Raw genomic sequence first — 15,857 nt, forward strand, 5'->3', positions numbered from 1 at the left:
TTGGTCGACCTAGAGCCCAACAAACACGTCGGTGAGCACCTACATACTTCCCTCTTTCTCCTAGACCTCTCTATTGCGCCTTCCCGTGCTCCATTTGGCCCAGCCCCGCGCGCCACCTCGGAACCACCATGGCCGCCGGCCGCCGGCCACCACCAAGCCTTCCCTGGCCGAACTAGCCCTCAAAATGGAACCAGCACACTCCAATGAAGCTCCCCTGCCCCTCAATTTCATCTCAAATCGATGCAACGAAAAACGACCAAATTGGCTCCTTTCTTCCCTAGCTCCGGCCGCTGCCTACCTCCTGTTCCGCCACCGGCCGCTGCCCCTCTCCTTGCCCCCGGCCTCGCGCTCCCCCTCTCCCTCTCAATCGTGCATGCGCGCCGCCCCGGGCCAGCTGCGCGCCGTGCCGGCCGCCGCCGGCGAGCTGCTGGCGCCGCCGCTGCCTGTCTTGGGGGCAATATGGTCTTTTTCCCCTTTATCTAAGCTAAAAAAAATAATGTGTGCTGCACACCAAGCCACTTTTTAGCGGTGTGTGAGTAACAACATCGATATCAGTAGTGTGCTCTGTACAAATTTACTATTTGGCGGTGTCCTACACACAAATTTCTCATAAAAAACTGGATTTAAATAACTAACAAGTATTGTGCCAATAGATAGTTTATATTTTTAGAAAACTTTTGATACCCATTTCGTATTTTCTTTATTTGAAATGAATTACTTATGAATTTTTTAGTTTAAATTTGAATATTTTTAATTCTTAGAAAATGAAAAACCGCCCTCGAAACCATCTAAGGACTAAATTTGTCTGGTTTCAATAATTGGATGATCTCTGGTATTCAATTTTGTAAAAATTGAATTTTTGTGATAGTTGAAGAGTGTAAACTAAACTTTCCCTTTTGCTATATAATAGTATCGGCATTTGTCCTTTTACTCTGACGGCCATTGTTTGCGTTCCATTAACTAAACATTACACGTTGCATGCAAACTATAGATTTATAGATAGAGGAAGTTTTTATTTTTTATAAATGGTAATATAATTTTTTTAGTAACATAACTATGGTAGCCAACTGCGTGTTTCAACAAGAAATACAAATTTAAGGCGATCAAAACGTTTTGCTTGAGGTTTAATAGCAGTATTCGCTGAAAGGGCTTGCGCATTATGCTTTTTTTTTGCCGAGCAACATCGGAGCGAGATCCTCACCTACATTTTCATTGATCGAGGGCTTGTAAGCCTAGTACAAGATGTGTCCACATACCGAGGGTAAGAGGTACATGAGTTCTCCAGGACGGAAGAAAGCGAGGGAGAGGGGGTAGAGGAGAGAACAGAGAGAAAACAAAATTAGTAACAACTTTGTAACCAAGTTTTCCACACGAGAAGATCAGGCTTCAGCTGGTTGAACCTGCAGCTCCAAGCATCAATGTCCTGGACAACCCGCCGGATGATGTCGCGGGGCGCGGAGTCAATGTGGTCAAAGATCATCGCGTTACGTGCCTTCCAGATATGTCCTGGACAACCCTTGCGTATTACGCCTTTGTGAAGAAGAAACGCTAAACACGAGTCCGTTTTCCCTCTCTACCCAGCCACTCGCCGCCGCCGTCGCCCGCGCCACCGCTACCGCCGCGGAATTTCCTCGTGCGCGCCGTCGGTAAGGTCCGCCTTCCCCGAGTGGAGAATGCCCTTTTGGTTCTCGCTCGCCCCGAGGCTCCGCCGCCCTTCCATGCGAGTTGCTCGCGGCAGCGACTCGGGTGGAAAATCCGATTAGAACTTCATAAGATAGTTTCTTTTCCTCTTAGATATTGTGTCCCATTGGTGAGGGGTGAGAAGAACGCTAAGCTTCGAGTCAGTCATTGCTCTAGAAACTTATACCGTGAGTTAGATTGAGGGAAGTCTAGGGTTTCTAACAGTCGAGATGTTGGCGGTGCTTAGGGAGCTAGGTCCAAGAAAGCAGATTCTAGCCTAATTATTTACTGATACTCGATCCTCTGTTGATTTCCATTCGAAGGTTGAGTGCATATGCTTTGGTGTGCCATGGCTTGCCTCGTGATTCTTGCTCTATGATTGCTAAAACTAAATGCGGGAGCTGACCTCAAATTGGGGTGCGTTCATGTGTAGCAGGAGCAATGGACAAATTTGTGCGCGTTTACAGTGGTGGGGAGCTCGTGAAGGGGCCAAACGGGGTGGACTTTGGGAACCTTCCTGAAGAGGGTATATGGTTCGAGACGGCGCCCACGTTCAGTGATCTGATTGACGCTGTGCACAAGAAGCTTGGTTGGCGACATGAGACACACAATATCCGTGCGCAGGGAAGGATGAATGTTGGTGGGGGTGCTCATCGGCACTTCATCATGGTTCCTATCAACGACGAGATGTCCTGGAGTAGCTATGTCAAGGCTGTTTTCAATGGGACTGAGTGGAATTGTCTGGAGATTTATGTTCAAGCAGAAACGCATTACCCTGCAGAGGCCATTTCCTCAGAGCCGGCACTAATGGCTATTGAACCAGCAGATGTGCAGTACCAAAATGCCCAACCTCAACATCAAGGACGGGGCTCTTTTGATATTTCTTCGATGTCAACCCCCAGTCCACCAGATCAGCATTCTCGACATGGTCGACTGCAAAAACCTAGAAAGAGCACCAGGGCGTGTACAAACAATGGTGGACGGGTTGGCGCAGAAGTTCAGTCCGGTCAAGATCAGACTGGGGCTTCAGAGACAGTTGATACAACTTCCTATGCTTTAATTGGGTTGTTTGATGCTGATCATCGTGCTCGAGCTCTAGCATCTGGGAAGGTATATCGAAGAGAGCTCATAGCATTTAGGTTGTAAATTATTTTCATCTAATAACAACCCACTGATACCAATCTTCCATTGTTTGGGACAGAATCTAACTGAGCTCAACCCTCGTACCCGTGAGCCTCTTCGGTTTGACAAGCGGTATGAACGTTACCTTAGGCCGGCTGGGTTGATGGGGCTCATGAACATCTGTAAGGCTGGGCTACCCTCCATTGACCGTGCACTTGTCTCTGCACTAGTTGATAGGTGGAGACCTGAGACCCACACCTTTCACATGCCCTGTGGTGAGGTCACAATCACACTACAAGATGTTGCAATGATTCTTGGACTTCCTATTGCTGGCCATGCTGTCACTGTAAACCCAACAGAGTCCAAGAATGAATTGGTTGAGCGATATCTTGGGAAGTCACCACCTCCACTGGATAGGCCTCGCCCTGGGCTGAGGGTTTCATGGGTCAGGGCTGAGTTTAATAACTGTCCAGAAGATGCTGATGTAGAAACTGTCAAACAGCATGCTAGGGCATACATCCTTAGCCTGATTAGTGGAGTACTGTTTCCTGATGCATCTGGTGATCTGTACACCTTCTATCCATTTCCGCTGATTGCTGATCTTGATAATATCGGCTCGTACAGTTGGGGTTCTGCTACTCTGGCATACCTCTACAGGTCAATGTGTGCTGCTTGTAGGAGGCAGTCAGATCAAAGTAATCTGACTGGTTGTCTTCTGCTCTTGCAACTTTGGTCATGGGAGCGTTTTCCAATTGGCAGGCCTGATATGGTCAAGCTGAAATACCCAAATGTAGAGGAGCTAGAGGATGAAAGGGATAAGCCCACAGTTGGTCTCAGATGGGTTGTGGGTATGTGTACGCGTCGTGCAGCTCCAGCACGTTGCTATGAGCACTTCACAAATGAGTTTGACTTGCTAACAGATGATCAGGTTGTGTGGTGCCCATATAGGAAGGAACTAGTGAAGGAACTGCAGCTTGCCCCAATATGTACCCAGGATTCTCATTTATGGTTAACACAGGCACCATTAATTTATTTCTATATGGTGGAGGTTTACACACCTGAGAGAGTGATGCGCCAATTTGGTCTCCATCAGAGCTGCCCACCTCCATTACGGGACACTAGTGTGGAACTTCATTGGTATGCTCTAAGGCAATCTTGTTAAAAAAATATTGTCTCCTGCATTCTTTGCATGGTTGTGTTACTTCTGATCCAGAAGTTTCTGATGTTTTTTATCTGTTCAGGTGTCGTCGTGGAAGAGTTCATAATGATTGGGCACAGAAGCATAAGTCTTTTGTGGATATTTGGGAAGCAAAGGAGAAACATGTTATCATGGAAGACCGACCATACAACCATGATAACTACATGGATTATTTGAGGTGGTATAAACGATCTACACGCATCCGCCTTTGCACACCAAGGGGAATTAGTAATGGGCACAAGGGTGCAACACCTGGGGGAAGTGTGATTGCTGATTCTGAAGACCCTTTTCATGCTTCTCAGCTTCGGTATACTCCCAGGGCCCATTTGATCCATTCAGTGGTAAGACATCCCCTACTTGTAAGATATGATATTGTTCAAGATGAATTTTTCTTTAAAAAAATCATTGTGCTGGAGCTTCGTGTATAATGCTGATGCATCCATCTTTTGTCTCAGACGGACAAACTCACTATCCTGGCAAAAGATGCTGCTGCTCAAAAAGGATGCCCCAGAAGTGAATGCCATGCATTTGTTGAAAGGGTCACTAGAACATGTGTAGAAGTTATTAGGGAACTCGGTGGATCGTCGCTTTGTGACATTGCTGATGTGATTGGTTCATCAACAACAGCAATAACTGAAGATGGACTGGAGGTGGAGAACCAGAGGGATAAGGAGAGAGACATAAATCATTCCATGGTGCTTGGTCAGGACACCGAGGCAGGACCCCAGTTAGAGAAGCAGTCTGAAAGCCAGGATGGTCACAAACAAGCCAAAAGAACAGCCCCCTCAAGTTCATTGGGCAAGAGGAAGATGAGTAGATCTGTTCCAAGATAACTAGTACTCAGTAAGTGCTTTATAAATTATAATTTATTTGTGCTAATTATTATTAGAAAAAGAAACAATTGTATTTTGCTGCTCGTGTTGGATAGTCATAGTGCATTTTTATGTTGTGTCATGAGCTGGTGGATGGACAAAAATGTTGTAGAAAAAATCATTATCAGTGACTGTAGAATAGATGGATGAAATTAATTTTCTTAGATGAGATATTATCCAAAAAATTATGTCAGCTCAAGCCTCAATAGGTCTAGGTTAATTTATCTGCTATGCCTAAATACGGTGGTCCTATAAGTTTTCTCCGTTGCGCATACCAATGTGGATACTGGACAGGTGCAGAGTGTAAACTAATGTATAGTTTCAATTGGCCTGTTACATGGACTCAATCGTATTATATGAAATCATGTGGATTCTAGATATATACCAAAAAAAAACGTCCATGCAAATCAGGTTGCAACAAATGTTTAGCTTATCAGTGATTCAGGTCTACAATCATAATGTTAAGCGCAATCTCAATCATAGAAAATGCATGGAAAGTATACTTCTACATGCAGGATAAGCCAACCTCATGATTTCTCCTGCAGTCCTGCTCCTCCTGTTTGCTTTTTCTTGAAGGAATTGACTTTAGGTTTATTACTATAAATACATGTTTTTTGTGAGCAATTGAGTTTAGCAAAAGGATGTAAAATCTGTATCTGATTGGGTAATCCAAGATATATGTCAATTGAGATTGAAGCTGCTGATGGCAGCCGATGAGCCGGACCCAAACATATTTAGTTGCTGAAGCAAGTGAGATTAAGGTTTAGCATCTCAATACTGCTGCATCTACTGCATTTAGTTGCTGAAAAAAACATATTTAGTCATGTGAAAAAATTCATCTTCACATGCAGGTTGTGAAATTGGTGCTTGGAATGGCCACTATACTTTTCACCACTGGAACATGATGATGGATCCAAAACAGGGAATTGTTGTCGCTGTGGTAGTCTTGAGCGGCAAGCTAATCCGTATCCACTGAGGACTGTAGACATTGCTGCTCCAGACTCGCCGTCTGATGTGTCACAAGAGGAGCCAGTAGCAATGGAAGAGATGACTAAGGAGAGATTCATGGAGAAGCTGCACTGCTGGATTATGGTGTTTGCGTCTCATTTCGCCTCCATGACGTTCCAAGCAGGGCTCAATCCCCCAGGGTTATTCTAGCCTAATGTCTGCCGCGGAAGCACCCTGAGGAAATATGGGTTGTGATAGACAATGATGATAATCTGCCCATCGGCCTGATGATTATGCGTGGCAATAATACTCTGGAAGGGGCAAACGAAGCTTCAAAAGATTATAAAATGACGATGGGTCTCGTTTTGAAACGGCATCTCTGGTTGTTATGTTTGAGTTTAGGATAAGGTCGAGCTTATCTTTAATTGTTTATGCCCAGATGCATGCACTCCACTGATTTTATCCTGTTTAATTCTTATTTTTTGGAGAAGGATCCATAAAGAAACTAAATTAGTTCAGGTTTCCTCTTCATATTCCTCTTTTGCCTCTCTTTTAACCACTAATTGTTGAATAGTTTGAGTGGTTCCCAACTACTTAAACAACAGTAAAGTATGTCCCTAACTTCCATTATAGGATAGTTCCATTTTGCTACTATTGGTGATAGTTCCAGCTCTCCATTCCAGGCTCCAACTGGAGACCTGATAGATCAAGCGAAGGTCGTCTCTGTACGTGCAATTTTTTGCGAAAGCAAGATCATTGATTTTCGGACTGAATTTTACAGTTGCCTGCGCACTGATTCCAGGTTGCGGCGCCCGAATTGCTTTCTGACACTCGAAACCAGGTTCAGGACCTACCTACCTGTCTTTACACAGTTCGCGGTCGCTCTGAATGATCACAGAGCAGCCTGCTCAACCCTTGAACTGCAGCAAGGCCCCTGAAAGCACTATCTGGTGGCCACGCGACACCGGTGAGCTGAGCACAAACTCCGGGCAAGGTTCATGGAGATTGTAACACTAACAATATGTAGGAGAGAGATGGAAAAGCGGAATCGTCGGGTTAACGGCTTGCCGCAGCCGCAGCTTCGGAGCTCGCTTTCGCTGCGGGTGCTGCCGGTCCGCTTGGGTGGATTGGACAGGGTTCATGTCTTGCGACCGCGCTACAGGAAAATTTACAACGAGAAGTGCTTGCAGATGGTCTCATGTCTGATGTCTTTCAGGCTAGAGCATTCATCGCCGCGCGCGCGCGTTCAGATCGAGCTTCATCTCGGACGCGGGTGCTGGGCGGCTGCGCCGCCGTGCGGCCACCGGGAGACCCGCTCCCTCCCGTTACATTATGTGTTCACTACAACTCTATCATCCCACAAAGTAAATATTTGCCAACAAAACAACAATCTAGCAGGTCCGCTCTCTGTTATCAATTGCCAACACAAATAACCAGTAGTAGCTGGTTCCATTACATCTGAATCACATAGATTAACTGACATCAGTAGTATGAACAAGCATTATTATGAGATAGCTGGATCACACGAGATGGTACTCACACGAGAGACAAAGTTTAGACAGCCTTATATAGAAATAGATTCCTTACTACCAACCAAACCAAGCATCGCTGCTGCAAATAACCCAACGGATCTGATCCGGCGCAGTTGTACTACACCTCTTGGTCGTTGAGGAACTTTTCGATCTCATCGTCCTCCTGGACGTCGTCGAGGAGCTCCACTTCGAGCTCAGCGAAGCCCTCGTCCTTCAACTGCTGGAGAGCCCTCTTGCGTCTTTCGAGACGAGCCTGATGGCGAGCGGTAGTCCTCTCTACAATCACGAGCACCCTGGGATCCGTGGAATCGAAATAGCTGGGATGGAAGGGCGGGGGCGAGGGTTGTATTCCTCCAAGAACTTGATATCAGCCTCGGTCAGCTTCAATTTCACCGTCTTCGATTTCCACCTAGGCTCCTCCTTCACCTGCAGTATCTCTTCGAACCTGCGAATGCGATCCGGCAGTAGCGCCTTCTTCTTCTTCGATCCGGCAGCGTGCGGCTCTTTATTGTCGTCCTTGAGCTTCTTCAGCACCTTCTTCCTCTTCTTCTCCGTCTTCGATCCGGCGGCGTGCAGCTTCTCCTCGTCGTGCTTGAGATTCTTCCTCGATCCGGCAGAATAAGCCCCCATGTCGGGCTCCAGTGGCGACAGACCGGAACACCGGAACCGGCGAAGCTCGTAGAAGGATTGGGGGAGGATGGCGTTGGGTAAGGAGCGAGGACGCCGGCTCACAAGCCCTAGATCGTAGCTGTTCGTATAGTTACTTAACCAATACCTTATCTAAAGTCTACTAGTAGTGTGTATGTGCGACATCGCATGTCTCTGAAAAATAAAATTACAAAAAAATAATCACATTAAATTTTAATTGCAACAAATATTTTTGAGAAATAGACAAAATATTGTCTCAATTTTGTGGTAAAAATAGATAAAATATTCGAAACATGAAAAAATATATAATTATAAAAATAGATAAATGGTATGTATAAGAGAGTACATAATGGTATGTATGAGTATATAATTATAAAAAGGGTAAAGTCCGTTTTTCAACCCTGAACTATCACGATAGTCCGATTTTGGCCCTTGAACTACGAAACCGGACATCCTACACCTCCAACTAATGAAACCGTTTGAAAAACAACCCTGGCTCAACCAAAGGCGGTTTTGCTACAGTAAAATTTCCGAATTTCACACCTCTCTCAATTAAATAATAAAGAAAGCATATTTAGTATTGTCTAAAAATCATGATATTTTTTTGGGAGGTAGATCAAAAGACAAGGAATTTATATTGGCTAGATGTGATACATTGAACATAATGGAATTTGAATTATAAAATTATAAAAATAGATAGAATTCAAAATTCCTTGAATTTTTAGGTCAGCTAAACCTATGATAAAAATGCATTAAAAATATGATAATTCATAATTTTTTATTTAGTTTAGTTAGGTACTTTTTATTAGCCCAAGTTCTATAGAAAATTCATAAATTAAAATTTGAGGAATCAAATTTGATTCAAATTTGAGCGTTGTGAAGGAATTAAAAAACTTTCATAAAAACTTGGGCCAATAAAAAATACCTTATTAAAATAAATAAAAAATTATGAATTATCATATTTTTAGTTCATTTTTATCAAAGGTCTAGCTGACCCAAAAATTGAAGAAATTTTGAATTCTACCCATGTTTAAAATTTTATAATTCAAATTCCATTATGTTTAATGTATCACATCTAGCCAAAATAAATTCCTTGTCTTTTTATCTACCTCCCAAAAAAATATCATGATTTTTAGACAATATTAACTATGCTTTCTTTATTATTTAATTGAGAGAGGTGTGAAATTCTAGAAATTCGGAAATTTTACTGTAGCAAAACCGCCTTTAGCTGAGCCAGGGTTGTTTTTCAAACGGTTTCGTTAGTTGGAGGTGTAGGATATCCGGTTTCATAGTTCAAGGGCCAAAATCGGACTATCGTGATAGTTCAGGGTTGAAAAATATGTTCGAAATAGGAATAAGTCCAATTCACCCCCTGAACTTGTCAAGGAGTCCGGAATACCCCCCGAACTACAATACCGGGAATGGAACCCCCCTCAACTCGCAAAACCAGACAAATCACCCCCCTGGCTGGTTTTCACGGTGGTTTTCGCTGATGTGGCAGTGGGCCCCACATGTCAGTCTGCGGGCCCCACATGTCAGCCGCCCACTCTCTCCTTCCTCTCTTCCTCTCTCTCCGACGCCTTCCTCTGCAGTGGCACCGCCGTCGCCGCCCTGCCGCCCCAGCCGTCCTCCGCCTCTGCCCACCATCGTCGCGTGCCTGCCCTCCGCCCGCAGCGCGCTGGCCACGGCGGGGGTTGGCTCCATGCGCCGGCCGCCGCGCGCCCTCCCTCCCTCACTCCTCGGCGGCCCTCCCTCCCTCCCCATGCCGGCGCGCCATCCTCCGCCGCCCTCACTCCTCCCTCCTCGGTCTCGGGCCGGTGGCAGGCCTCACGGCGGCGCCCCTCGCCCCTGCTCTCCCCGCGCAGGGCCATGGCTGCGGCGGAGCTCTCCTCCCCCGCGCATCCTCGGCGAAGCAGGGGCAGCCGATGAGCAGGCACGGCCCGCGGCGGCCGGTGGGCGTGAGATAGGGCCATGCGGCCCGCTGGAGGCGGCGGGCGGGCTCTAGCGTGGGGCAGCACCTGCGCCGGCAGAGCTCGTGCACCCCCATCTCTTCCTCCTATGGCCTGTGCAGCGCGCGCCCCTCCTACCTACTCCCTGCGGCGGGGCTGCAGCGCCTGTCCATGCGCGCCGCGGTGGGGCCCTCTTCGGCGGAGCAGGCGGTGTGCGGGCGGGCGGAGCAGGCCATGGCCCCGGGCAAAGCTCGGCCAGCCTCGAGCTCGCCGTAGAGCGCTCCTCTTCCTCCCTCACGGCGGCCACGGCGGCGGCGGCCGGATCCCCGCAAGGCCTCACCGCCAGCGACCGGCTCCAGTGCGGCGAAGCTTGAGCGGCGGGGCGAGGCGGCCGACAGCGGAGCTCCGGACGCGGGGCGAGGCGGCTGGCGGACGGAGCTCCAACGGCAGGGCCGGCGAAGGAGCTCGAGCGGCGGGGCGGAGCTCCAGACGTGGAGCTCAGGGGCAGCGGTGAGCTCGGGGGAGATTGAAAGAGAGAGATGAGAGGCTGACAGGTGGGGCCCACCGTGGAAAACCGCCTCCACACAGTCCAGGGGGATGATTTGTCCGGTTTTGCGAGTTGAGGGGGGTTCCATTCCCGGTATTGTAGTTCGGGGGGGGGGGGGGTATTCCGGACTCCTTGACAAGTTCAGGGGGGTGAATTGGACTTATTCCTTCGAAATATGATATCTCTACGGACACGGTTGCTTTTCCAATAATGCATCGCATTTTATTCACTGCAAACGAACCGAATAACGCTCTAAATAGCTCTCGCCGAGTAGGAGTCGAAGTTGCGTCGACAGGCAATGTCTGACATGTCGCATGCTTTCCCACCAGTCACTGGCCATGCCTGCCTTGTCCCCTCGTTATATCAAACAGCTTGGGTGCAAAACCGGGATGGCACATATGTCATGTAGAGAATAATAATGCATTAAAAAATTAAGCATTTGAAAGAATAGAACAAAAATAAGAACTACAAGATCTTGAATGGTTAGGTTATGCAACAACTGAAACTTGAATGATTAGGTTATGCAACACTTGTCTAATTCTAAGAAGGATAAAACCATCAACCAAATTCCCAAATTTAAAGAGCTAGCTCTCCCCAATTCCCAAATTACCATCCTAATAAAACCATCAACCAATTGAAATAAACAAACCAATGATCATTCTTAGCATTATTACGGTGCCTTCGATTCCACTGAATTATTTTTACATATAGATATGTGAAAAGAAAATTTAAAAAGAATCCATGTAGAAATAGCTTAGCATCAATCAAAATAGCTTCTGAAGAAGATATATAATATGTTAACAATATGAAAAATAATATCAGCAAATCTGTAGGCAATTTGTTCATTAGTTCTACTGCAAAAGGTCTTGATAGAACAATAAATGGTTGGCGTCGATTTCCCAATGTTGGTGGGATGATTTTAGACATTGTCCAAAGGGTATTGATGAATAAAATAAGTTGATCTTCGATACTGAGATATAAGTGTCAAACTGTCACCAAGGTAACGACTACAGACTTACCTAAGGGGTTCCAGTGTGCTTTCACCCACATAAGCAACTGCAGCAAAGTGCATCACAGAATCAAATGCATTTTCAGCAAATATCTTGTTGACCTGGGAGCCAGTTAAGTGAAAAACAAAACTTTGGATTGTAGCCTCCCAGATCACAGCAAAGATAAATTGTAGCCTCCCAGGCTGCGGAAATAACTCCTGAAGAACCTTTACTGCTCCCATGTTTCCTCTAGAGAGTAACATGAACCAAAATGCGCATCAACAGAAAAGATTAAAAGAACAAACAAATTCACACAGTCAGTACAAAGAAAGACTTATTACCACAATGGTAACTCGATAGTTATCCTTGAAGAACCTTAAAGAGGCATGTGATCCAATATAACCAGCTCCTCCTGTTACTATGACGTGGGTAACACCAGGTTCATGGTGAGAAAACTGCAGGAATATAAACATCACAGTCAGCTTTACAGTTGCGAACTGAAGTTTTTTTAGATTCATCCAAGTTTTGTATACAGAAGTACAAATCAGCATTATCTGTCCAGATTGCTTGGGTATCACAAAACAAAAGTGCCACCTCATGGCTGAAAACAGCAATTGTCATGATGTCACTCGCGGGCCTCACAGCTGCCAGACCAAGCAGTGCCAAAAAAAAGGCATGTATGATAAATCATACATACATCTTTGGGTAGATTGCGCTTAAAAGCTTCATATAGCTACCGCCATGTTATCCACACGAAAATGGAAATGGTAGGACTTTTCATGTTCTTTAGGTAAAAGGACTCGATGCCATTGTAGTAAAGTGGAAACCAAATCAACATTGAGAAGTCAGATAGCTGTACCGAGCAAAAAGAAATTCTACTAAGACATTTGCAATAATTTGAAATTCTAAGCACATACTAATCAAGAAATAAATATGTTAGGCAACGATTTATCTGCCTAGCTCTGAGATATAATATTAGATAATACCTAGCCATTTGCTTTCATGCTTGGGAGATCACACTGGCTCTCAAAAAGAATAACTGGAAAACTGAAGAGCGATAGACCTATTACAAAAAAAAACAATTAGTTCTTAGTGAACAGAAATTATGTTGTTTTCATGGAATAGAAGGTTGTAGGCTTGGCACTTTGCTTGAGTGCCTTACACGAGACAAGAGAAACATATTCTAATTTGACTAAGCATTAATTTGACACATTAAAATTGTTAGGAGCTAAGCATTTTTCATCTGCAATTTACCAATGTAGATATATAAATACTAAGAGCATATAGATGTATATATGGACATGTACTCCTCTAAAATATAATTCAATACAGGCTAGAGGCTATAACAACCAGTAATAACCAGCATCAATGCATCAACAATCAAACCCAACCATGGCAGCAGCATATTCGATGCCAAGTCTCTTTGCTACCTGTATCAGAAAACTTGGTACCAGCATAAAGGTATTCAAAGAATACCATTATCAGAGTTACAGTATTATTTCAAGATTAAAACTGCATGCGATAATTACAGAATTCAATTTTATTTTGTAAATGACAATATGCAAAAATCGAACATGCTAATGCTCCTTCATGAAGACCATTATGTCAGTAGCATATCAAGCAAAAAAAAATGTTACTACGGAGATGGTCCTTCACAAAGCCCATTATGTTAGTAGTTTATTAACAAAAAACACCCTGGTGCACCGAGCAATGCAGCAGCATTAATTAAAAGATATATCATTCCAAGTTTCGAACATACAAAGTAGCAAAAAGGAGATAAGAACTTTGTAAGTATTAGACAGAAGAATGAATTGAAGAAATGTCAGACGACGAAATTTATTAGATAGAAAAATGAATTGAAGATTCGTTGAATAAATATCCAATGATGAAATTAAGCAACACCCCTGCAGCTTCGTAAGTAACATCATTTAAACAAATGATATAGCTACCACCAAGCTTTAGGTGTTAAATGAAAAAGGGAAAAAAATCGAAACAACACTTTTTATCAGTTAATCGACATGAGGGTTCAGAAAGATTTTGCATTAGCATGTAGTGATTATACACTGCAATGACACTATATCCAGTTGTAGAACCAAAGGTCTGAAAGGAAGTGGTACAAATTGATATAATGGTGTAGCAATTTATAGATGCATGTCACCACTGTTAGATCTCAACGTGTTCACAAAGGACCAGTTCAAGATTTAAGATTACAGACATCAATGATCTTTGAGTACCAAACAAATTATTGTTCATTACCTTGAGGAGAGTCTGCAACTCATAATCAACTGTGACACCATTCAGATGACGTTGTCATTCAAAGGAGAACCAACTTGTCAAGGATCTTCATGCCATTTCCCTTCTTGAACCTATCGTTAGCAACAACTGTCATGTATAGTGAGTCCATGAATGCTAACTGCATATCTACTGCATATCCGGAGAAGATTAACTATTATAAAAAAGAGAATGTGTGCATTCAGCTTACATTATCGATGTCAAACATGTTGAATATCCCTCTCAAGAAATCAAACACTTCACTTGTCAGTTCCAGTGTCTGCTTAAAAAGCTGAGTTTTTCACTTTACCATCAACGAAGAAATATTCCTACATGAAGCCAATAATGGAAGTTCCCAAAACACAACCGAAGCAATAATAAAAGTCGATGCTCATAACAGAAGTATGAAAGTATGTGAACTAAATACACAAATAATAGCACTACAGCAAATCAGCTCAAAATAGAATGCTTTAAGATGCACCAAAAGTACATCAAAATTCAGTCTTAACACACATATACAATATATCGGTGTTGCCAATCCTTTGGTTCAAGGAAAGTGCAAGATGATGGATATATCAAACGGTCCATGAGGATAACGACACGGATAAATTAAGCTATATTGACATTGAAAGATTTTTATGAGCTTCATAAAGAATTTAGAACATTACTTGATCAGGAGCTCTTTTAATTGGCATTGCAATGAGATCATCCCTAAGCTTGATGTTATTGTCATAATCAAATTTCCTCAATACAGTCCATGCAGTTTCCAGACGACCTTTTTCAATAAATAGGGCATGCAGAAAAAGGAACCCAGTCAAAGTAAGTGTGTTGTCATTTACACCTTCAGGCATTTTCTCCTGAACAGCTCTCTTTACGCCTGAAATTTCAGTAGGTTGGAGAGGAGCACTGAAACATCGAACCTGTAAAGAAGCAACATAACCATACATAAAAAAAACACATATATTCAAATAAGAAATAACCGTGTGGCCTGCTGTTGAACATAGGTAACAGAGTAGCCTTCATGAATAAAGACATGGAATTCATTGATCCTAGACTTTAAAGGTGATTAGACTTAATAACTTAGATGTTTCAGTTTTCTGTGGACTCTAAACTACTAAACTAACCAATGAAGGAGGTCACTTCCTGTCATGAAGCCATGACTCTATGACAAATAAAAAAGCAAAACACCATCAATAATCAAGTACAATATAAACATCAGTTGACCGAACTACTAAACAAATCACTGAAACATGCAAAACACGGCAGCGAGTACCAAGCATCCAAATTTCATCCTTCTACTGAATTTAGAAACTAAAAAAGGCAAAACTATGTGAATTCAAACTCAAAGAACAGAAATAATCCAAATGACTCACTACAATGAGCATCAATAATCAAGTAAGAGACACAAACCTTCAATTGTTTAGTGTGGTTGCTGCCTTGCTGGATCACCATTATCCTTCTTGATATCTTTCTTCTTCTCTTTTACAATATTCTGCAGTTAAAAAAGGAAGCAGAGAGCTAAATGGTATAGAACTACTTGTACGTGCTGCACGCATGTGTTTTTAAAAATACAATAATAAATAATAATTTTATAGAATACAAAAAGACATATACTGTGAGGGTATATTCAATAACAAAAGCCTTGACCTATATCACAATTATTTTCACCGACATTGATCATGTATAACATGTTTTAAACAATTTTTTCAGAGATAGTGTAGAAGCAATGGACGGCCTGTTCACAGTTCACACATCAATTCATTTGAATCATTCACGCAAATAGTTAGACAATTGGTTAAAATAATAAAAATTTAAGGACACAAAACACAATTATCAGATACCTGAAATGCAATATACTGGATGATGTTATACTATAATCATCAATTGTTTTTCTACACTAAAAAACATGTCATAACATATATTATCTATTTTGTTCTCGACCATGGACAAATTAATGATCTATACTTTTCATTGTGACAGAAATATAAAGTTTTCTTTATAAGCCAACTAAAGATATTGTGCATGCTCTGTTAAGTACTTAAGTGTGCCTACATCAGTGTCGAGATCCTCCGTGTGCCTATCCACACCTGCTCCAGTTCGA

General features: G+C 43.3%; 1 protein-coding gene and 1 long non-coding RNA gene across 4 annotated transcripts; one reads left to right on the forward strand and one right to left on the reverse strand.

Annotated features, from left to right (window-relative positions):
• Positions 1 to 1,494: 1,494 nt before the first annotated feature.
• LOC120705882 lies at positions 1,495 to 6,349 on the forward strand. Of its 3 annotated transcripts, none has more exons than XR_005688093.1 (6): positions 1,495 to 1,646; positions 2,114 to 2,790; positions 2,882 to 3,939; positions 4,044 to 4,341; positions 4,456 to 5,633; positions 5,724 to 6,349. XR_005688093.1 is itself a non-coding variant. In XM_039990420.1 (6 exons), the coding sequence occupies exons 2-5, from the start codon at positions 2,122 to 2,124 to the stop codon at positions 4,831 to 4,833; spliced, it is 2,403 nt and encodes an 800-aa protein (XP_039846354.1). In that variant the 5' UTR covers positions 1,498 to 1,646; positions 2,117 to 2,121; the 3' UTR covers positions 4,834 to 4,843; positions 5,724 to 6,349. The 3 variants fall into 3 exon arrangements, 2 of the variants coding, with proteins under 2 accessions (XP_039846354.1, XP_039846353.1); XM_039990420.1 differs by having other exon boundaries at positions 1,498 to 1,646; positions 2,117 to 2,790; positions 4,456 to 4,843; XM_039990419.1 differs by having other exon boundaries at positions 1,499 to 1,646; positions 4,456 to 4,843.
• Positions 6,350 to 10,714: 4,365 nt separating this feature from the next.
• On the reverse strand, positions 10,715 to 12,120 carry LOC120710453. Its single transcript, XR_005689900.1, has 3 exons — positions 11,827 to 12,120; positions 11,516 to 11,734; positions 10,715 to 10,867 (listed from the first exon to the last, which is right to left on the reverse strand). It is a non-coding gene; the product is annotated as an uncharacterized LOC120710453 (long non-coding RNA).
• Positions 12,121 to 15,857: the final 3,737 nt, after the last annotated feature.

The sequence above is a fragment of the Panicum virgatum genome, chromosome 5K (assembly GCF_016808335.1).
Source record: "Panicum virgatum strain AP13 chromosome 5K, P.virgatum_v5, whole genome shotgun sequence".
Taxonomy (NCBI): domain Eukaryota; kingdom Viridiplantae; phylum Streptophyta; class Magnoliopsida; order Poales; family Poaceae; genus Panicum; species Panicum virgatum.

Excerpts from the sequence above, each read along its gene's own strand:
- LOC120705882 (XM_039990420.1), top strand. The coding sequence starts at position 2,122 with ATGGACAAATTTGTGCGCGTTTACAGTGGTGGGGAGCTCGTGAAGGGG. Across the intron at positions 3,940-4,043 it reads ACTAGTGTGGAACTTCATTG|GTGTCGTCGTGGAAGAGTTC; the intron begins GTATGCTCTAAG and ends TTATCTGTTCAG. Across the intron at positions 4,342-4,455 it reads CCCATTTGATCCATTCAGTG|ACGGACAAACTCACTATCCT; the intron begins GTAAGACATCCC and ends CTTTTGTCTCAG.